The 24320-nt window shown below is 43.7% G+C and overlaps 1 protein-coding gene across 2 annotated transcripts; it reads right to left on the reverse strand.

Annotated features, from left to right (window-relative positions):
* Positions 1-335: 335 nt before the first annotated feature.
* On the reverse strand, positions 336-23346 carry LOC121398161. Of its 2 annotated transcripts, none has more exons than XM_041576917.1 (4): positions 22972-23346; positions 22307-22430; positions 1076-1149; positions 336-728 (listed from the first exon to the last, which is right to left on the reverse strand). In XM_041576917.1, the coding sequence occupies exons 1-4, from the start codon at positions 23312-23314 to the stop codon at positions 364-366; spliced, it is 906 nt and encodes a 301-aa protein (XP_041432851.1). In that variant the 5' UTR covers positions 23315-23346; the 3' UTR covers positions 336-363. The 2 variants fall into 2 exon arrangements, with proteins under 2 accessions (XP_041432851.1, XP_041432852.1); XM_041576918.1 differs by lacking the exons at positions 22307-22430; positions 22972-23346 and adding exons at positions 1748-1871; positions 2412-2845.
* Between the last annotated feature and the right edge of the window lie 974 nt (positions 23347-24320).

Consider the following 24320-nt stretch of genomic DNA (forward strand, 5'->3'; position numbering starts at 1 on the left):
TTTTTAGAGGGACAGTCCCTCTTTTAACAGCTCAACCCACAGTCCCTCATTTGTACTGTGAAGTCCAATTTTTCTCTTCACTGAACAGCCAGAAAAAGAAACAATGTTTCTGAGCAAATAAGAATTGTAACAATATAAGATAACAGGTCCCTTGGGAGAAGTGATACTCACAGCTTAAAGGAACAGTAACATCAAAAAATGTAAGAGTTTTAAAGTAATGAAAATATCATGTACTGTTGCCCTGCACTGGTATTTTTTGACATTACTGTTTCTTTAAAGGGCAATTCATCTTCATTAGCAAAACTGGAAAAATTGGAAAGATAAAAACACAGAAATATGTTGGGAGGTATTCAATTGGGTGTATTAGTCATACAATCCACTTGACATGGGCAGAGAGACCTGCTGAGTACTCTGTATCTCCACCTTTGTCCTCTTCCGCACCTTCTCCCTCTCCAGTTCCAGCTCCACCATCATCTGCTCCCGAATATGCCTCCTGCATTCCTCCTCCTTGCCCACCCTCTGCAGCTTCTTCATGCCCCTGTCGGCCTCGTTGGTGCAGAGGTTGAGAAATCTCAGGATTTCGGATTCAGTCTCGGCGTCCAGCTCCGGCTCCTGCACCTTGAACTTCTGCAGAGCAATGACGTAGCGCACTCCCAACAAGTGGAAGCTTTTGCTGATCTTCTCCTGGATCTCCCCTGACTCCATCAGCACAACGAGGGGGAACATCCCTGAGGGGCACAGAGACAACATTAGCAGCCCCTGCACTGGGGCATCTCCCCTACTCAGTATCCATTTATATACCCCCTCTTACACTCACTCACCCATATATATGTGTCTGTTCCTATAGCCGTGTGCAGCAAGAGGCCAATAGGAGCTTCAAGCCATTAGTGGGACAGTATAGAAGGAAGAGGGGCGATATTAAAGATACATTTAAATAACATGAGTTCAGGAGGGAGCGCCACCTGTTTCTATGGTTTAAGCCCTACCTACAAGTGGGATGGGTTCCCTGCCCCAGATGCCCCTACTCAAAGACTTCCAGGGGCCCCTGCTGTTATGGGGCTGGGGGGGGCCCTACCTGTTATATCAAAGCAGCGCAGTACAAATACTTTCATCTTCTCTGATTGCTCTGCCGTCAGCTCCTTCGCTCCCCTGGAACAAAAACATGCAATTTATACATTTATTTTGTAGAAAATATATATTTCTTACACCAATATTAAAATGTGAATTCCACACAGTTTTTTTCTACAGGAGCTGACTATTATTTGCCAGGGGCTACTTTATACACCCCGCTTGGCTTTGACTAACTGCCATTACAGTTCAGTCTCAATGGGCCTTAACTCTTTGTGTGCTTTGAGGAAGAACATTCAGAGGCTTCTGGAATGGCTTCAGGGGCAGGAGACGGGTGGGAGGTAGGTACATCTGTTACAGGTAAGTGCACAGGGAATTGAGTCTTTATCAAGGCAGACATGAGGGGATTCAGGGGGTACAACAATATGGGTCCCAGTCATTAGCAGGGCCCTAAAAACCGGGGCTTAATATTGTTCATTATGACACAGGGACCCCAAATGTTCCACCTCTAAAGGGCAGCCATGGGGAAAATGAAAAACAGAGGCATGTGTGAAACTCCTGTTTCCATGGAGATTAAGCATTGCCCCTTGTATTACATACAAATACCTCATTATGCCCAAATAAGAATGTCTCCCCTCTGTGCCCATGGCCGTGCCCCTGTAGGACCACTCGTTATTACCTGAACACCAGCACAGGAACCATAAGCTCCATCAGGGGGTTGTTATTTTTCTGCAACAGAAGCTCCATCTTTTCTTCTATAGTCCGATCCCATTTAACCTCTTCATCCACCAGCCGCAGGCCCCCTGCAATGGAAAGTAGGACGGCTGATATGGGGGGTGGGCTTTATCATAAATAGCATAATAAATATCATTACACAGTCATTACAGTTTCACAAAGACACACAGTAAATCAAATCATTCCTTTAACTTGTCCTTTCTGTACAATAACAATTCCTTGTTGTGGTTTTTGCCCAAAGTCCTCGCCTTCTTGTGCCGCTCCCACAGCCAAATCCAGTTGCAGCCAAGCACCAGTACCCCAGAGGTGTCCCAGCAGGAGCAAATATGAAAAGCAGTACCTGCATGACTCTGTATATTCTGCACTCAAGGTTCTGACTCCTGAAACAGCCAAGGAGAGCTCAGTTCTGCTACATGTTTCAGAAGTCAGAACCTTAGAATGGGATGAACAAATGTTGCTTTCAACTGAAACAGCGTTTACACAAAACTTTATAGCCACTGAGAAAGTGAAATAAATGGACATTGGGGAGTTCTCTTGCCCCTGAGCTGTGTGCCACCCCCTGTTCCCACTAGCCACATTCACACATATAATAATGGGGTCCAACTTACTGAGCTGAGCAGAAGCCTCGGAGATCTCCTCAGGGTCCATGCTGTTGAATCCACGGTTATCATAAATAAACAGATTGTGGGTGAGTTGATATTCCCGTCTCTCCCGGATCACGGTACCATCAGAATATCCCAGCCCAGCAAGGTCCTCGTACTGTTTGGTTTGGACAGAACTCACACACAGGTTGATCAGGGAGGTCTTGCCGTGGCCATAGAAGCCAAAGAGCTGCAGGGAGACTCGCTGGAAGCCGTGAGTGTTGCCCAGAGCCAGGAGTGAGCCCGGGTAGTATTGGGTCAGCTTGGTCCTCATTGCATCCGCCATGTCTCTCTCCTGCCCGGGAGCTGCGCTCGCTGCTGGTTAATACTGGGGTTGGGAATATACTGGTAATTGTGCTGAGGAGTAGACTGATGCCGTCTCTCTGTGCAACCTCAGGACACTCCCTGTAGCTTTTGTACACTCCCTGCAACCTCGGGACACTCCCTACAGCCTTGTACACTCCCTGCAACCTCGGGACACTCCCTGCAGCCTTGTACACTCTTTATGTGCTGAAGGCTGGGCCGCGGGAGAAACGAAACTCACTGGGATTGTGAATAAACCAGAAACTGAACCTCCTCTCCGCCCGGGGCACATTTATTGTCATGTGCAGGTGCAATTAATTCCTCATCTGCCCAACAGCTTCCACCTACACTAGGGCAATAACTCGCTCCAACTGCCCCACAGCTTCCTCCTACACTGGGGCAATTACCAAGGCCAAATGAGTGTTCCTATGATTTTTGATCACCAAAGGACATAAAGAATTGTGGAGACTTATGGAACCCCAGCTGGAGGGGTGCCATAGACAGAGGGTGGTTGTTTGGGGAGGCTACTATTACATTATAAGCTCTGCTGGTTAGGGTCCTCTTTATCTCTTCAGTGTCGGACTGGGATGCCAGGGGCCCCCCCAGAAAACCTTAGACCTTGGGCCCACCAGAAAAAATAAAACATTGAGCCCACCAGAAAATTTTAGACAGTTCCAAATTATTATTCATCCTTTACTCGTACAACCTCTTTATTCTCATAGTCTTTTATATATACTTACAATTTTCTCCCATCATTAAGCATTTTTCCCCATGAAGAAACAGGGAATGACCATGAAATAGGCCAAATGTTAAGAAACATGAGGGTCCACTGACACCTGGGCCCACCAGAAGTTTTCCTGGTATCCCAGTGGGCCAGTCCGACACTATCTTTACCTATTGACTGCTTGATATGTGCAATTAATGCAAAACATATATTACACAGGTCCCACTATACTGTCCCCATTCCAATTCCAGATATAACACCCCCAGAATACACAGTAGAGTAAATACATTGCCTTTCTGTATAATATTTCCTTCCTGTTAATTGTAGGGAAGGGCTGTCCAACTGGTGACCCTCTGGCCTGCCAGTCTGTCTAATGTGTCTGATTACCATGTGTAACATATAAAATGTATCACTACAGACATTAACTGGCCCCTGTATTGTTTAAACCTCAAATTAAGACTATAATCCTCTGTATTGTTCATACATATAATCCCCTGTATTGTTCACACTTGTGACACTTCTATCGTTCACACCCTAAATCCCTGTACTGTTCACACCTAAAACCCAGACTGGAACTGCCACATTGTTCACCTGTTCACACCTTATTCAATAGCTAATGGGGCACCAGCACTGTGTCACTGTATGTAGTACATATTAGACTGGTCCTGATAGCTTTCCCTGTCTCCTGCTCTGTTCTGCCTGACCTATGCTCCCTGTGTGTGTCATACTCTGTGTTCCCTATACTCCCTGTGTGTCATACTCTGTCTGCCCTATGCTCCCTGTGTGTGCCATACCCTGCCTGTCCTATACTCCCTGTGTGTATCATACTCTGCCTGTCCTATGCTCTCTGTGTGTGTCATACTCTGCCTGCCCTATACTCCCTGTGTGTCATACTCTGCCTGCCCTATACTCCCTGTGTGTCATACTCTGCCTGCCCTATACTCCCTGTGTGTGTCATACCCTGCCTGTCCTATACTCCCTGTGTGTATCATACTCTGCCTGTCCTATGCTCCCTGTGTGTGTCATACTCTGCCTGCCCTATGTTCCCTGTGTGTGTCATACTCTGCCTGCCCTATACTCCCTGTGTGTCATACTCTGCCTGTCCTATGCTCCCTGTGTGTCATACTCTGCCTGTCCTATGCTCCCTGTGTGTGTCATACTCTGATTGCCCTATGTTCCCTGTGGTGTCATACTCTGCCTGCCCTATACTCCCTGTGTGTCATACTCTGCCTGTCCTATACTCCCTGTGTGTCATACTCTGCCTGTCCTATACTCCCTGTGTGTGTCATACTCTGCCTGTCCTGTACTCCCTGTGTGTGTGTCATACTCTGTCTGTTCTATGCTCCCTGTGTGTGTCATACTCTGCCAGCCCTGTGCTCCCTGTGTGTGTCATACTCTGCCTGTCCTATGCTCCCTGTGTGTGTCATACTCTGCCTGTCCTATACTCCCTGTGTGTGTCATACTCTGTCTGTCCTATACTCCCTGTGTGTGTCATACTCTGTCTGTCCTATACTCCCTGTGTGTGTCATACTCTGCCTGTCCTATACTCCCTGTGTGTGTCATACTCTGTCTGTCCTATACTCCCTGTGTGTGTCATACTCTGCCTGTCCTATGCTCCCTGTGTGTGTCATACTCTGCCTGCCCTATGTTCCCTGTGTGTGTCATACTCTGCCTGTCCTATACTCCCTGTGTGTCATACTCTGCCTGTCCTATACTCCCTGTGTGTGTCATACTCTGCCTTCCCTATGCTCCCTGTGTGTGTCATACTCTGTCTGTCCTATACTCCCTGTGTGTGTGTCATACTCTGTCTGTCCTATACTCCCTGTGTGTGTCATACTCTGCCTGTCCTATACTCCCTGTGTGTGTCATATTCTGCCTGTCCTGTACTCCCTGTGTGTCATACTCTGTCTGTCCTATGCTCCCTGTGTGTGTCATACTCTGCCTTCCCTATGCTCCCTGTGTGTGCCATACTCTGCCTGTCCTATACTCCCTGTGTGTGTCATACTCTGCCTGTCCTATACTTCCTGTGTGTGTCATACTCTGCCTGTCCTGTACTCCCTGTGTGTGTCATACTCTGCCTTCCCTATGCTCCCTGTGTGTGTCATACTCTGCCTGCCTTAAGCTCCCTGTGTGTGTCATACTCTGCCTGTCCTCTACTCCCTGTGTGTGTCATGCTCTGTCTGCCCTATGCTCCCTGTGTGTGTCATACTCTGCCTTCCATAAGCTCCCTGTGTGTGTGTCATACTCTGCCTGTCCTATACTCCCTGTGTTTGTCATACTCTGTCTGTCCTATACTCCCTGTGTGTCATACTCTGCCTGCCCTATGCTCCCTGTGTGTTTCATACTCTGTCTGTCCTATGCTCCCTGTGTGTGTCATACTCTGCCTATCCTATGCTCCCTCTGTGTCATACTCTGCCTGCCCTATGCTCCCTGTGTGTGTCATACTCTGCCTGCCCTATGCTCCCTGTATGTGCCATACTCTGCCTTCCATAAGCTTCCTGTGTGTGTCATACTCGGTCTGTCCTATACTCCCTGTGTGTGTCATACTCTGTCTGTCCTATACTCCCTGTGTGTCATACTCTGCCTGTCCTATACTCCCTGTGTGTGTCATACTCTGCCTGTCCTGTACTCCCTGTGTGTGTCATACTCTGTCTGTCCTATACTCCCTGTGTGTGTCTCTGCCTGCCCTATCTCCCTGTGTGTGTCATACTCTGCCTGTCCATGCTCCCTTGTGTGTCATACTCTGTCTGTCCTATACTCCCGTGTGTGTCATACTCAGCCTTCCCTATGCTCCCTGTGTATGTCATACTCTGCCTTCCATAAGCTCCCTGTGTGTGTCATACTCTGCTGTCTATGCTCCGCTGTGTGTGCCATACTCTGCCTGGCCCTATGCTCCCTGTGTCTGTCATACTCTGTTGCCCTATACTCCCTGTGTGTGTCATACTCTGCCTGCCTATGCTCCCTGTGTGTGTATACTCTGCCTGCCTATTGCTCCCTGTGTGTGCATACTCTGCCTGCCTATGGCTCCTGTGTGGTCTACTCTGTCTGCCCTATTATCCCTGTGTTTGTCATACTAGGCCTTCCCTATGCTCTTGTGTGGTCATACTCTCTGCCTATGCAAAATGTGTGTGTCATACTCTGCTGTTATTTCGCCTGTGTGTGTCATACTCAGCCTTCCTATATTCCTGTGTGGTGTCATACTCTGGTGCTTATAACTCTGTGTGTGTCATACTCGCTTCCTATGTTTGGTGTGTGCCATACTCTGCCTGCCCCCCTATGCTCCCTGTGTGTGTCATAACTCTGTCCGCCTATACTCTGTGTTTGTCATACTAGCTCCTATGCTCCTTGTGTGTGTCATACTCTGCCTGCCTATGCTCCTGTGTGTGTATACTTGCGTCCTATAATCCGTGTGTGTCATAATCTGCTGCCTATGGGTCGTTGGGGTGGGGTCATACTCTGCTTTTTCCCCATGCTCCCCCGTGTTGTATAACTTGGCTGCCTATGCCCTGGTGTGGGCCCTACTCTGCCTTTTCCTATCCTCCTGTTTGTGTCATACTCTGGCTTTCCCCATACTCCCTGTGTGTGTCATATTGTCTGTCCTATGCTCCTGTGTGTGTCATACTTGTTCTGTCTATACTCCCTGTGTGTGTCATAATCCCGCCTTTCCCTATGTCTTGTGTGTGTCATACTCTGCCTGCCCTATGCTCCCTGTGTGTGTCATACTCTGCCTGTCCTATACTCCCTGTGTGTGTCATACTCTGCCTGCCCTATGCTCCCTGTGTGTGTCATACTCTGCCTTCCCTATGCTCCCTGTGTGTATCATACTCTGCCTGTCCTATGCTCCCTGTGTGTGTCATACTCTGCCTGTCCTATGCTCCTTGTGTGTGTCATACTCTGCTTGTGTGTGCCCTGCTGGTATTTGGTTTAAGGGTTTGTTAGTATTTGTAAATTATTGGTAGGGGGTCCCTAAGGTGTTTAATCATATGCTGGGGTGTACTACTGGTGAGAATGTGGTATATGTATTTAAGGGTATGTCTTTAAAAACTTTTTCATATATGAGTGTGTTACTGGGCGCATGTAAGTTCAGTAGCCAGGCAGATCTTCAGTGGAAAAATGTGTGCTTTATTTTGAAGAAAATGCAAGAATCAATGTGTGCAAAGATGCAGTATAGACTTTGACCAGCAGGGGGTCAGTAGTAACCCTACAAGCACACACCTGAGCTCCAGAACAACCTCTCACAAAGTCTTAACACAGACTCCCAATGATTTCAGTCTGCAGCCTTTTATAGCTTCCAGACTGCTCTGTACTGACACCATGTGATCAGGATCTACCCTATAAATATTCATTAAGAGAGGCTTTAGGAAGTGGCTACTCTGAGAGCTCTAGGTAAGTTCTTCATGAAACGTTGTACAATCAATTGCACTATTCTATATACAAGTAAAGCTTTCCATGCACACTCTTGTGTAGTAACATGTAACAGACATAGCTTTCAATATACAATTGTTTTAGCACCATTTACATATACTGGCAGCACAGCTGAACTACAGGCTTCACACAAAGTAGGTCTCAGTTTGTGACCCAAAACTAGTTTACACCTAAATAAAGTATTTACATAAATGATACACATAGCTATTTACACCGATTACTGGCCAGCAATTAACAAAAAGAAATGAAATTCATTCCAGAGTGATATTCCTGCAGGGAGCACCAATCAGTTGGTTTTTTGGTGTGTTACCCCCATTAATGTAGACATGGTCTTGTGATAACATGGGTGTGGTTTCAGCTTTAAGAATAGGGAGTGGTCATCACTGGCTTCCATGATTGGCCCAGACGTTGGACAGCACTGCTGTAGGGAAGTCACTGGTGTTGGTTGCAGGGGCGGAGCTTATAAACACCCCAAACCTTCATTCAGACCCACTCCTGACAGTTTAGTTTTTAAGGTCCTTGAGTGTCTCGGTGTGAGTCTAACAATTGAATGTTTTATTTCCTCATCCTTATCTTTTTAAGTCACAAAACATATACATACATTTACGCTCTATCATACGATTTTAAATAAGCTCTGAAAAGTTACATTTCATTGTATATATATATATAATGTTGGCAACTTAGATCGTTGTGATTTTCACTCTGATCTGCATGTTTTCTTCATTTATTTTCTATTTTTCATTTTCCTTAGTTTTATCCCCGTTTTGATTGCATTCCCTTCTAGTATAATTCAATAACCTTAGAGTCTTGTATATAGTTCTGGCTTAGTATGACACAAAAGTTGTTGATTAAAGTTACACTCCATTTGTGAAGATTCATTCGACACATAAGACCTTTGGGTTTTTTAATTAAATCCAAACTACTAAGTCTAAAGGTCGACTTTGGCCAAAAACGTAATAATCTGAATCGATCGAATATGCTCTGAAACTCCATTTATTTATAAATGGTTTTAATGTATTCGAAATAAAGCTGAATTTTACTAACCACAAGAGGCTTCCGGGGGGGGGTCGCTGATTTTCTTCCCACTCCTGACAGCACCCACTATATTTCTATACAGTCTGTCACTTGGGTGAATGAAATGCTGATTATAGCGACACACACATTTCTAACAATCATTTTATTATATTATAGAAAGGATAAATCTTTTGTTTATAGTTTTTCATTGATTTACCTTCTTCTGACTCTTTCCAGCTTTCAAATGGGGGTCACTGACCCCATCTAAAACAAATGCTCTGTAAATCTACAAATGTATTGTTATTGTTTTATCTTTCTCATCTTTCTATTCAGTCTCTCCTATTCATATTCCAGCCTCTTATTCAAATCAGTGCATGGTTGCTAGGGGAATTAGGACCCTAGCAACCAGATTGCTGAAATTTCAAACTGAAGAGCTGCTGAATAAAAACCTAAATAACTCAAAAAAAATGAAAATCAATTACAAATTGTCTCAGAATATCTCTCTTTACATCATACTAACAGTTAATTTAAAGGTGAACAACCCCTTTAATTAGGAGGGAATGTTACACCAATGTTCTTGTGACTTTTCTGGGTATTTCTCACATATCTAAAAGCTTTCTCTCCATGCCAAGAGCTGACATTTCCAAACTGAGGAGGTTCTGTGAATCATTCCCAGTGGGACAAACGGAACCAACAAATAATCCCATATAATAAGCAGTGAATAGGATATTATAAATATAACAATTATAAATAACACCCCCAGTCCTAATACACAAGTAATTAGCCCTAATAATAAGCCTAATAACAAAATCTGGCAAAATGAATTCAGTTCAGAAATTGTAGAGGAAATATTCCATTTGGGATTTGATACATTCAGATGTCTGTATCCTGTAACATCAGCAGCAGCTCCGCAGTTGGTCATTGCTGTTATGTTGCTGTTAGATAAAGAGACTTCTGTTCTGCTTTCTGCACCTTCATCCGCCCCAACAATTACCTACTTGTTTCTACAGGGGACACATCCAGTGGCCAGAGGAGCAGCTCAGTGGTGGACATATAGAGGCTTCAGATGGGTTTTTTGCCTACCTTTGGATCAACTGGCAGATAGGTAGTTATTTAAAAAAAAAAAAAAAAAAGGTTGAACTCGATGGACATGTGTCTTTTTTCAACCTTACTTACTATGTTGCTATGTGACATCTGTACCAGGAGGAACTTCTGACATTCTATAGACATTGGAGAACTTCTGATATTCTATAGACATTGGGAGAACTTCTGACATTCTATAGACATTGGAGGAACTTCTGACATTCTATAGACATTGGGGAACTTCTGACATTCTAAAGACATTGGAGGAACTTCTGACATTCTATAGACATTGGGGAACTTCTGACATTCTATAGACATGGGGGAACTTCTGACATTCTATAGACATTGGGGAACTTCTGATATTCTATAGACATTGGGGGAACTTCTGACATTCTATAGACATAAGGGAACTTCTGATATTCTATAGACATTGGGGGAACTTCTGACATTCTAAAGACATTGGAGGAACTTCTGACATTCTATAGACATTGGAGGTACTTCTGATATTCTATAGACATTGGAGGAACTTCTGATATTCTATAGATATTGGAGGAACTTCTGACATTCTATAGACATTGGAGGAACTTCTGATATTCTATAGACATTGGAGGAACTTCTGACATTCTATAGACATTGGAGGAACTTCTGATATTCTATAGACATTGGAGGAACTTCTGTCATTCTATAGACATTGGAGGAACTTCTGATATTCTATAGACATTAGAGGAACTTCTGATAGTCTATAGACATTGGAGGAACTTCTGATAGTCTATAGACATTGGAGGAACTTTTGATATTCTATAGACATTGGAGGAACTTCTGACATTCTATAGACATTGGAGGAACTTCTGATATTCTATAGACATTGGGGGATCTTCTGACATTCTATAGACATTGGGGAACTTCTGACATTCTATGGACATTGGGGGGAATTTCTGACATTATATAGACATAGGGGAACTTCTGACATTCTATGGACATTGGGGGGAATTTCTGACATTATATAGACATAGGGGAACTTCTGACATTCTATGGACATTGGGGGGAACTTCTGACATTCTATAGACATTGGAGGAACTTCTGACATTCTATAGACATTGGGGAACTTCTGACATTCTATAGACATTGGAGGAACTTCTGACATTCTATACGACATTGGAGGAAACTTCTGACATTCTATAGACATTGGGGAACTTCTGACATTCTATGGACATTGGGGGGAACTTCTGATATTCTATAGACATTGGAGGAACTTTTGATATTCTATAGACATTGGAGGAACTTCTGACATTCTATAGACATTGGGGAACTTCTGACATTCTATGGACATTGGGGGGAACTTCTGACATTCTATAGACATTGGGGAACTTCTGACATTCTATAGACAATGGGGGAACTTCTGACATTCTATAGACATTGGAGAACTACTGACATTCTATGGACATTGAAATTACTTGTGACATTCTATAGACATTGGAGAACTTCTGACATTCTATAGACATTGGGTACTTCCTGACATTCTATAGACATTGGAGAAACTTCTGACATTCTATAGACATTGGGGAACTTCTGACATTCTAAAGACATTGGAGGAACTTCTGACATTCTATAGACATTGGGGAACCTCTGACATTCTATAGACATTGGAGGAACTTTTGATATTCTATAGACATTGGAGGAACTTCTGACATTCTATAGACATTGGGGACTTCTGACATTCTATGGCATTGGGGGGAACTTCTGACATTCTATAGACATTGGAGGAACTTCTGATATCTATAGACATTGGAGGAAACTTTTTGATATTCTATAGACATTGGAGGAACTTCTGACATTCTATAGACATTGGAGGAACTTCTGATATTCTATAGACATTGGGGATCTTTCTGACATTCTATAGACATTGGGGAACTTCTGACATTCTATGGACATTGGGGGGAATTTCTGACATTCTATAGACATAGGGGAACTTCTGACATTCTATGGACATTGGGGGGAACTTCTGACATTCTATAGACATTGGAGGAACTTCTGACATTCTATAGACATTGGGGAACTTCTGACATTCTATAGACATTGGAGGAACTTCTGACATTCTATAGACATTGGAGGAACTTCTGACATTCTATAGACATTGGGGAACTTCTGACATTCTATGGACATTGGGGGGAACTTCTGATATTCTATAGACATTGGAGGAACTTTTGATATTCTATAGACATTGGAGGAACTTCTGACATTCTATAGACATTGGGGAACTTCTGACATTCTATGGACATTGGGGGGAACTTCTGACATTCTATAGACATTGGGGAACTTCTGACATTCTATAGACATGGAGGAACTTCTGACATTCTATAGACATTGGAGAACTACTGACATTCTATGGACATTGAAATTACTTGTGACATTCTATAGACATTGGAGAACTTCTGACATTCTATAGACATTGGGGTACTTCTGACATTCTATAGACATTGGAGAACTTCTGACATTCTATAGACATTGGGGAACTTCTGACATTCTAAAGACATTGGAGGAACTTCTGACATTCTATAGACATTGGGGAACCTCTGACATTCTATAGACATTGGAGGAACTTTTGATATTCTATAGACATTGGAGGAACTTCTGACATTCTATAGACATTGGGGAACTTCTGACATTCTATGGACATTGGGGGGAACTTCTGACATTCTATAGACATTGGAGGAACTTCTGATATTCTATAGACATTGGAGGAACTTTTGATATTCTATAGACATTGGAGGAACTTCTGACATTCTATAGACATTGGAGGAACTTCTGATATTCTATAGACATTGGGGGATCTTCTGACATTCTATAGACATTGGGGAACTTCTGACATTCTATGGACATTGGGGGGAATTTCTGACATTCTATAGACATAGGGGAACTTCTGACATTCTATGGACATTGGGGGGAACTTCTGACATTCTATAGACATTGGAGGAACTTCTGACATTCTATAGACATTGGGGAACTTCTGACATTCTATAGACATTGGAGGAACTTCTGACATTCTATAGACATTGGAGGAACTTCTGACATTCTATAGACATTGGGGAACTTCTGACATTCTATGGACATTGGGGGGAACTTCTGATATTCTATAGACATTGGAGGAACTTTTGATATTCTATAGACATTGGAGGAACTTCTGACATTCTATAGACATTGGGGAACTTCTGACATTCTATGGACATTGGGGGGAACTTCTGACATTCTATAGACATTGGGGAACTTCTGACATTCTATAGACATGGGGGAACTTCTGACATTCTATAGACATTGGAGAACTACTGACATTCTATGGACATTGAAATTACTTGTGACATTCTATAGACATTGGAGAACTTCTGACATTCTATAGACATTGGGGTACTTCTGACATTCTATAGACATTGGAGAACTTCTGACATTCTATAGACATTGGGGAACTTCTGACATTCTAAAGACATTGGAGGAACTTCTGACATTCTATAGACATTGGGGAACCTCTGACATTCTATAGACATTGGAGGAACTTCTGACATTCTATAGACATTGGGGAACTTCTGACATTCTATGGACATTGGGGGGAACTTTTGACATTCTATAGACATAGGGGAACTTCTGACATTCTTTGGACATTGGGGGGAACTTCTGACATTCTATAGACATTGGGGAACTTTTGACATTCTTTAGACATTGGGGAACTTCTGACATTCTATAGACATTGGAGGAACTTCTGACATTCTATTGACATTGGAGGAACTTCTGACATTCTATAGACATTGGAGGAACTTCTGACATTCTATAGACATTGGGGAACTTCTGACATTCTATGGACATTGGGGGGAACTTCTGACATTCTAAAGACATAGGGGAACTTTTGACATTCTATGGACATTGGGGGGAACTTCTGACATTCTATAGACATTGGGGAACTTCTGACATTCTATAGACATGGGGGAACTTCTGACATTCTATAGACATTGGATAACTACTGACATTCTATGGACATTGGAATTACTTGTGACATTCTATGGACATTGGAATTACTTGTGAAATTCTATAGACATTGGAGAACTTCTGACATTCTATAGACATTGGGGAACTTCTGACATTCTATAGACATGGGGGAACTTCTGACATTCTATAGACATTGGAGAACTACTGACATTCTATGGACATTGAAATTACTTGTGACATTCTATAGACATTGGAGAACTTCTGACATTCTATAGACATTGGGGTACTTCTGACATTCTATAGACATTGGAGAACTTCTGACATTCTATAGACATTGGGGAACTTCTGACATTCTAAAGACATTGGAGGAACTTCTGACATTCTATAGACATGGGGGAACTTCTGACATTCTATAGACATTGGAGAACTACTGACATTCTATGGACATTGGAATTACTTGTGACATTCTATGGACATTGGAATTACTTGTGAAATTCTATAGACATTGGAGAACTTCTGACATTCTATAGACATTGGGGAACTTCTGACATTCTATAGACATTGGAGAACTTCTGACATTCTATAGACATTGGGGGATCTTATGACATTCTATAGACATTGGGGAACTTCTGACATTCTATAGACATTGGAGAACTTCTGACATTCTATAGACATTGGAGGAACTTCTGATATTCTATAGACATTGGGGAACTTCTGACATTCTATAGACATTGGGGAACTTCTGACATTCTATGGACATTGGGGGGAATTTCTGACATTCTATAGACATAGGGGAACTTCTGACATTCTATGGACATTGGGGGGAACTTCTGACATTCTATAGACATTGGAGGAACTTCTGACATTCTATAGACATTGGGGAACTTCTGACATTCTATAGACATTGGAGGAACTTCTGACATTCTATAGACATTGGAGGAACTTCTGACATTCTATAGACATTGGGGAACTTCTGACATTCTATGGACATTGGGTGGAACTTCTGATATTCTATAGACATTGGAGGAACTTTTGATATTCTATAGACATTGGAGGAACTTCTGACATTCTATAGACATTGGGGAACTTCTGACATTCTATGGACATTGGGGGGAACTTCTGACATTCTATAGACATTGGGGAACTTCTGACATTCTATAGACATGGGGGAACTTCTGACATTCTATAGACATTGGAGAACTACTGACATTCTATGGACATTGAAATTACTTGTGACATTCTATAGACATTGGAGAACTTCTGACATTCTATAGACATTGGGGTACTTCTGACATTCTATAGACATTGGAGAACTTCTGACATTCTATAGACATTGGGGAACTTCTGACATTCTAAAGACATTGGAGGAACTTCTGACATTCTATAGACATTGGGGAACCTCTGACATTCTATAGACATTGGAGGAACTTCTGACATTCTATAGACATTGGGGAACTTCTGACATTCTATGGACATTGGGGGGAACTTTTGACATTCTATAGACATAGGGGAACTTCTGACATTCTTTGGACATTGGGGGGAACTTCTGACATTCTATAGACATTGGGGAACTTTTGACATTCTTTAGACATTGGGGAACTTCTGACATTCTATAGACATTGGAGGAACTTCTGACATTCTATTGACATTGGAGGAACTTCTGACATTCTATAGACATTGGGGAACTTCTGACATTCTATAGACATTGGAGGAACTTCTGACATTCTATAGACATTGGAGGAACTTCTGACATTCTATAGACATTGGGGGAACTTCTGACATTCTATGGACTTGGGGGAACTTCTGACATTCTAAAGACATAGGGGAACTTTTGACATTCTATGGACATTGGGGGGAACTTCTGACATTCTATAGACATTGGGGAACTTCTGACATTCTATAGACATGGGGGAACTTCTGACATTCTATAGACATTGGAGAACTACTGACATTCTATGGACATTGGAATTACTTGTGACATTCTATGGACATTGGAATTACTTGTGAAATTCTATAGACATTGGAGAACTTCTGACATTCTATAGACATTGGGGAACTTCTGACATTCTATAGACATTGGAGAACTTCTGACATTCTATAGACATTGGGGGAACTTCTGACATTCTATAGACATTGGGGAACTTCTGACATTCTATAGACATTGGGTAACGTCTGGCATTTTGTTGAGATTCTATAAACACATGGGATGCTTCTAATATTCTATAGACATGGGAGATAGGGTGCACTTGAGATTCTATAGACATGAGGGACGGGGAACACATCTGAGATCTTTAGGCAGGGGTTAGATGAGAGGCCTGGGTCAGTCCTTTGTTGAGTATTTCTGGGGTTTTGCATAGGAACTGCCACTGAGCACAACATACCCAGGATAACTGTTTGTGCTATAGACAGATAAAACATATATATTTACTGATACACAATGAGAACTCAGCCAGGTGAGACATGAGCTGGAAGGTGTTTATATGCTGGGAATGGAATGAGACACAGGGCCATCATCAGGGGGTCACAGGGAGGACAGTTGTCCCAGGCCCGCAGGGTTTTGTGTCTAAGGGGGGTCCGGCCATGCTTCACTTACTTGATTAGCCAGGCCCCCCTGCTTTCAGCGTGCTGCACAGCAGCTATGTGCACAGAAGATTTTCTCCTATTAGGATTTACTGTAACCTTATTGGTCCTTTAAGAATAAGTCCCAGTAAATCTGCATTGGGATTGGATCCCCTTATCCAATCCCTGTACAGCTTTACTGGGTATTTTAAGTTTTTTTTTTAATTTATTGGGGGGCCCTGATCACTAATTATTTTTTTTACTTGTAGGGGGGTCCTGATCACCAAATATTTTTTTTAACTTGTAGGGGGGTCCTGATCACCGATTATTTTTTTTTAACTTGTAGGGGGGCCCTGATCACCAATTTTTTTTTTAACTTGTAAGGGGGGCCCTGACCAACAATTTTTTAAAAAACAATTTTATGGGGGGGCCTGGCACCACAGTTTTTTTTAACTTAACGTTAAGGTAGCTTTATAGCTTTTATAACATGTGTGGGGGGGGTTACCTTTCTTAGCACTGACATCTATGTGGTCTTTTAACTGTAGTGTGGATTGGGTGGGATCTAGGAAGGGGCTTGGGGGCCAGGGTGGGAGGGGTGGGAGGGGCCCAGGGGCCCTGAACATTTTGTTGTACGGGGCCCCGTGATTTCTAATGGTGGCCCTGTTGAGACATATCATGAGGAGATGAGTTGAGGGCAATTGGGTATATTAGTAATTAAGGGAATATTCTAGGGATTCACTGGGCAGAGAGACCTGCTGATTCCTCTGTATCTCCACCCTTGTCCTGCTCCACACCTTCTCCCTCTCCAGTTCCAGCTCCACCACCATCTGCTCCCGAATATGCCTCCTGCATTCCTCCTCCTTGCCCACCCTCTGCAGCTTCTTCATGCCCCTGTCGGCCTCGTTGGTGCAGAGGTGGAGAAATCTCAGGATTTCGGCTTCAGTCTCGGCGTCCAGCTCCGGCTCCTCCACCTTGAACTTGTGCAGAGCAATGACGTAGCGCACTCCCAACAAGTGGAAGCTTTTGCTGATCTTCTCCTGGATCTCCCCTGACTCCATCAGCACAACGAGGGGGAACATCCCTGAGGGGCACAGAGACAACATTAGCAGCCCCTGCACTGGGGCATCTCCCCTACTCAGTATCCATTTATATACCCCCTCTTACACTCACTCACCCATATATATGTGTCTGTTCCTATAGCCGTGTGCAGCAAGAGGCCAATAGGAGCTTCAAGCCATTAGTGGGACAGTGTAGAAGGAAGAGGGGCGATATTAAAGATACATTTAAATAACATGAGTTCAGGAGGGAGAGCCACCTGTTTCTATGGTTTAAGCCCTACCTACAAGTGGGATGGGTTCCCTGCCCCAGATGCCCCTACTCAAAGACTTCCAGGGGCCCCTGCTGTTATGGGGCTGGGGGGCCCTACCTGTTATATCAAAGCAGCGCAGTACAAATACTTTCATCTTCTCTGATGGTATATCTAGTATAGGTCAATCTAAAAACAACTGGACTTGCTGAGTAATCAATGAAGACGTTTCACTACTCATCCGAGCAGCTTCTTCAGTTCAACTGACTGGTGTGGGAAGTTCTGGTCATATAAACTCTTCCACTAATCCAATCACAATGGCACATTGTAACTCTTCAAAGAGGAGACATCTGAAGAAATTCACAGAGGTGTTGATTCTGTGTAGTGTATAAAAAGAACAGAGGCGCCAAAAGAATAAAAGGAGATAAACGAATTTAAAAACCAAAATTTGGTAATCAGAGGAGGCAGTAGTGGACTTACCTCCTCCAAGCAGACACAAAATGACTGTAATTAAGCAGTCAAAATGTAACAGTCGTTATGTGTCCGCTTGGAGGAGGTAAGTCCATTACTGCCTCCTCTCATTACCAAGTTTTGGTTTTTAACTCGTTTATATCCTTTTATTCTTTTGGTGCCTCTGTTCTTTTTATACAATACTAAGTCCACCCTGGGTGGAGGGTTGATACCCCTTTTTCTATCTACAGAGAGCGACTTCTTAATCCTGAGTGGGGTCAGGACAATCTCCCCACCTGCCTTTACAGTGGTTGCCTATTGGTAACCTTGGTTTGTGAGTATATGTTATCTACTCTTATTTCATTATCCCTTACCAATACATATTACACTATTGGGGCTCTTGGTGTTCCTTTTGTTTAGATTGTGTGTAGTTACTGTGATAGGATTATCCAATGTGTCATGCAACTCCTAGATACAGGTGTTACTTGTGAGAGTTACATGAATGGACGTGTGACGTGTTCTGAATCCGCCGGGGTACAGATGTTAGAACAGCATTGTATGTAGCAGACAGGTGGTGTCGAAGGCCCCCGTCTCTGTTCAGGGATGGTCTCTCCACCTTGACATGAATCGCCTCTTTCACTCCTCGTTCAAACCAGCGTCTTCTTTATCCAAGATTTGGACCTTGTTATCTTCAAAGGAGTGTCCCTTGTCTTTTAGGTGTAGAAAGAGCTGAGTTTTGCCCTGTAGAGTTCTCCCTCCTGTGCTGAGCCATTCGCTTGGTGAGCAGTTGTCTCCCCAATGTATAGATCTGTGCTCTCCTCACTACACTGGACTCCGTATACCACATTGCTTTGTTTTTCTTTAGGTGTTGGATCCTTTGGGTGTACCAGTTTTTGTCTCAGTGTGTTGCTAGGTTTGAAAAACACAGGGACGTGGTGTTTGTTGAAAATCCTCCTGAGTTTCTCAGACACTCCAGCTACATATGGGATGACTATGTTTCGCCTACTATGTGTCTCCGGGCGGTTATTTCTATTGGTGTTCCTGTTGGGCTTGGTTACTGCTGTTCTGACAAAGGCCCAGTCTGGGGAGCCACACGCTTTCAAAGCTCCTCTGAGATGTTTTTGCTCTTTGTCTGTCACAGTCGGCACCCAACACCAGAACAAACACCAGGCACCCTGGTCTCGGCTCGTGCTTCACCAGTAGTGTGACCGCCTTTGGGCCTCGGGAGGAGCCCTCGGCTTACTTGGATGCCACCTGGACTTAAACGAGAGGTGCAAGATGAGGGTTCTGGATAGGCAGAGGGGCACGACAGTAAAGCAAAGTCTTTGGACAGAAGATCGCAGTACAAGACGTTAGGCAAAGGAGTAGTCAGAACAGGCCGGGTCGAGGCAGGCAGAGAGTAAACGTTATCAGGCAGGCAAGGGTCAAACCAGGAAGTCAATCAGAGGGTTAATCAGAAGCGGTAGTCAATAATCAGGCAAGGGTCAGAATCCAGAAATCAGAATAGTCAAATAGCCAGGCAAGGGTCAAAAACAGGAATCAAACAGGATACAGAATATAGCAACAAGCTCAAAAGCACCAGGAACAAATCCTATCACGGGCAATGGTAAACTATAGGAATGCCCTTTAAATACTCTTTTGAATTTGGCGCCTCTCGCGATGACGTCATTACGTCAGCGCGCCTGCGCCTTTAAATCAGAGTGCGCATGCGTGCGCGCTAGGGAGCCGGCACAGGAGCAGCGTCGAGGGGGTGGCAGGCGTCCCTGCCGTCCCCCCACTAGACCACCAGGTAAGTTCCTTACATTGTCTTTGGACTCTGTATCAGTTGCCACACATTCCGCCCGGTGGTGCAGAGTTCTAATGACACCCAGTTTGTGTTCCAGTGGATGGTGGGAATTGAACAACAGATATGATCCGTATGAGTGGGTTTCCTATATACTTCTGTGGCGGCCACTTCATTGGATCTGGTTTTAACCCAAGTATCATCCACATACCTGAACCAGTGAGTCGGTGTAGTTCCCTGGAAAGTAAGTAAGGCCCTCCTTTCCACCTCCTCCATGTACAAGTTTGCTACAATGGGAGAGACTGGAGAACCCATTGCACAGCCATGTTTCTGTCTATAAAAAAGGTTCTTGTACATGAAGTATGTGGTGTTAAGGCACAAATCTAGCAACAAACATACTTGGTTGGGACTGAGCTTCGTTCTGCTGCTGAGGGTGTTATCATGTTGCAGTCGATTTCTTACAGTCTCAATTGCCTCTGTAGTAGGTATACATGTGACCAATGAAGTGACATCATATGACACCATTGTTTCTTCTGCCTCTAGTGTAACGCCGTGAATCTTGGTTACAAACTCTTTGGCATTCTGGATATGATGCACTGTATTGGCTACCAACGGGGCTAAGATGTTAGCCAAGAATTTTGCAATGTTGTATGTCACTGAATTTATGCTGCTGACAATGGGCTTAGTGGGGCTCCTTCTTTGTGTATCTTGGGGAGTCAGTATAAACATGGTGTGGCTTCTCTGGGGTACAGGCGGTGGTATAAAACTCGATCAATGGCTTTCTCCTTTTCAAGTTGTTGTAGGCAACCGATCACCTTTTTCTTGTAACCACTGGTTGGGTCTTTCCCTAAGGGTTCATATGTATTGCTATCACTGAGCAGAGTGGTTATCTTGCAGTCATAGTCAGTTGTGTTGAGCATCACTGTGCATCTCCCTTTATCTGCTGGCAGGATAGTGATATCCGGGTCCTTACTCAGAGAACTGAGCGCTCTCCTCTCTTCTGTAGTAACGTTAGAGGGAGGTGTTCTGGCACTTGACAAGGCAGCTGACACTTTTAGCCGGAGTTGTTCCGCTTCTTCCTTTTTCATGTGATTACTATTGATTCTGTGGCTGTGATGAGTTCAACTACTGGGATGTGTTGTGGTGTCACTGTATAATTTAACCCCTTGGCTAACACATCCTTTTCCAGCTGAGTTAGTAACTTATCTGATAGGTTCCTAACCCACGTGTCTTTGGTGTCTCATCTTTCTGCCTCCAGGTTAATTCTTCAGTCCTTTTCCAACTGCTGCTTCGTGACAGTAACACAAAGTGGCTTTTTGTAAGATCTTGTTGGCTCTGTGACTTTTTACGGTGGAACCCAGACTTGGCTACAAGGGGTGAGTCCCTGATGTCGGCATCTGAGATTAAAGGGTAGATGGTTTCATAGTCCAACACTTTTTTTGCTGTTCCTTCATATTCCCGAACCAGTTTTAGAGTATTCTCTCCAAAATGAATGGCAATATGACATTCTCAGCAAGTCCAGTTGTTTTTAGATTTACTTTTACTACATATGCAATTTATACATTTATTTTGTAGAAAATATATATTTCTGACACCAATATTAAAATGTGAATTCCACACAGTTTTTTTCTACAGGAGCTGACTATTATTTGCCAGGGGCTACTTTATACACCCCGCTTGGCTTTGACTAACTGCCATTACAGTTCAGTCTCAATGGGCCTTAACTCTTTGTGTGCTTTGAGGAAGAACATTCAGAGGCTTCTTGAATGGCTTCAGGGGCAGGAGACGGGTGGGAGGTAGGTACATCTGTTACAGGTAAGTGCACAGGGAATTGAGTCTTTATCAAGGCAGACATGAGGGGATTCAGGGGGTACAACAATATGGGTCCCAGTCATTAGCAGGGCCCTAAAAAACCAGGGCTTAATATTGTTCATTATGACACAGGGACCCCAAATGTTCCACCTCTAAAGGGCAGCCATGGGGAAAATGAAAAACAGAGGCACGTGTGTAACTACTGATGGAGCAGACGTTGTTATTATTAATACATTGCTCAGAGTGTAGGTAATGTTGTCCCAGTGCAACAGGGAGCTCCATGTGCCACTCAAATCTGCTCCTTCTCCTGTTTCCATGGAGATAAGGCATTGCCCCTTGTATTACATACAAATACCTCATTATGCCCAAATAAGAATGTCTCCCCTCTGTGCCCATGGCCGTGCCCCTGTAGGACCACTCGTTATTACCTGAACACCAGCACAGGAACCATAAGCTCCACCCGGGGGCTGTTATTTTTCTGCAACAGAAGCTCCATCTTTTCTTCTATAGTCCGATCCCATTTAACCTCTTCATCCACCAGCCGCAGGCCCCCTGCAATGGAAAGTAGTGCGGCTGATATGGGGGTGGGTTTTATCATAAATAGCATAATAAATAGCATTACACAGTCATTACAGTTTCACAAAGACACACAGTAAATCAAATCATTCCTTTAACTTCTTGTCCTTTCTGTACAATAACAATTCCTTGTTGTGGTTTATGCCCAAAGTCCTCGCCTTCTTGTGCCGCTCCCACAGCCAAATCCAGTTGCAGCCAAGCACCAGTACCCCAGAGGTGTCCCAGCAGGAGCAAATATGAAAAGCAGTACCTGCACGACTCTGTATATTCTGCACTCAAGGTTCTGACTCCTGAAACAGCCAAGGAGAGCTCAGTTCTGCTACATGTTTCAGAAGTCAGAACCTTAGAATGGGATGAACAAATGTTGCTTTCAACTGAAACAGCGTTTACACAAAACTTTATAGCCACTGAGAAAGTGAAATAAATGGACATTGGGGAGTTCTCTTGCCCCTGAGCTGTGTGCCACCCCCTGTTCCCACTAGCCACATTCACACATATAATATGGGGTCCCACTTACTGAGCTGAGCAGAAGCCTCGGAGATCTCCTCAGGGTCCATGCTGTTGAATCCTCGGTTATCATAAATAAACAGATTGTTGATGAGTTGATATTCCCGTCTCTCCCGGATCACGGTACCATCAGAATATCCCAGCCCAGCAAGGTCCTCGTACTGTTTGGTTTGGACAGAACTCACACACAGGTTAATCAGGGAGGACTTGCCATGTCCATAGAAGCCAAAGAGCTGCAGGGAGACTCGCTGGAAGCCGTGAGTATTGGCCAGAGCCAGGAGTGAGCCCGGCCTGTATTGGGTCAGCTTGGTCCTCATTGGATCCTCAGAGCCAGAGACTGTGACTACACTCATTCCTGCGTTACTCACAATACAGAATACTCTGCACACTGATGGGTTAAATTGATGGGTTAAATTGGGATGGGTTAAATTTTAAATTTCTCGCATTATTGGTCTCAAACATTTGTGCTGAGATTTACACAATGCTGCACCCATGGGAGACCCAGCTCAGTGCCAGGCGCTGGCAGTTTAGTGTGTGACAGTCACAGACCAGAGGTGGAGCTGGAGAAGAAACATCATTATTTAGTCTATGAAAATTTTATATGGTAAATGTATTTATGGGTTGTTTTTTGATTGTGTATTTCTCAGTCCCTAATTAAGCCATCTCTATAAATACCTATAGGGGGAGCTAGAGTATTGGGCAAGCCTCTAAAGAAGCAGCAAAAGCTGAAATGGCATAAACTGGTAATTAGATTTATAACATTTAAATAATGACTTTAATGAAATTCTGGTCTCTCTATAGAAAAGCTTTTGCTTAATCTCCTTAGCCTTAGTCTATTAATCTACTATGAATCTAATTATAGGATCTTTTCAATCTAAATCTAATTCTTTGAATTTGTGAATTTACCAAATCCCAAAGGCCAATCTATAACTATCTAGTGTAGGCACCCATAGGGTTAATGCTCCCCTATGGCTTTAAATGCCCATATTTACTTTAGTTGCTGGGTGGAAGGGAATGTATAAGGTTTGAAGTATATGATTGGCCCAGAGGCTGGTAACCACTTCCTGTCACACTTCAATATAGTGTTGGGCAGAGGGTGGAGCTTCCTCTTTTGTCTCCCACTTCAGGAGGGAGTGGATGTTGCTGGGAGACTAGGACTTAGTTAGGGTTGACTGGGCCGGCAGGACACCGTTAAAAAACCTGGTGGACCCCAGCTCTCGGGGTCTCCACCTGACGAAACCTGTCTCTGCTGCCCTGAACCTCCCTGGGGCTGGAGGGGGTTGTGGAAGGAGTGGGGTGCCCAGAGGGGACTTTGCGGTAGGGGAGTAGGGGAGAAAGTAGCCCCAGTGGGCCCTGGGT

The sequence above is a fragment of the Xenopus laevis genome, chromosome 9_10L (genome assembly GCF_017654675.1).
Source record: "Xenopus laevis strain J_2021 chromosome 9_10L, Xenopus_laevis_v10.1, whole genome shotgun sequence".
NCBI classification, from domain to species: Eukaryota; Metazoa; Chordata; class Amphibia; order Anura; family Pipidae; genus Xenopus; species Xenopus laevis.

Coding starts and splice junctions, on each gene's coding strand:
- LOC121398161 (XM_041576917.1), bottom strand. CDS start 23,314: ATGAGTGTAGTCACAGTCTCTGGCTCTGAGGATCCAATGAGGACCAAG. Junction 1,150..22,306: donor GTTCCTGTGCTGGTGTTCAG/GTAATAACGAGT, acceptor TTTTTGTTCCAG/GGGAGCGAAGGAGCTGACGG. Junction 729..1,075: donor GCGCTGCTTTGATATAACAG/GTAGGGCCCCCC, acceptor TGTGCCCCTCAG/GGATGTTCCCCCTCGTTGTG.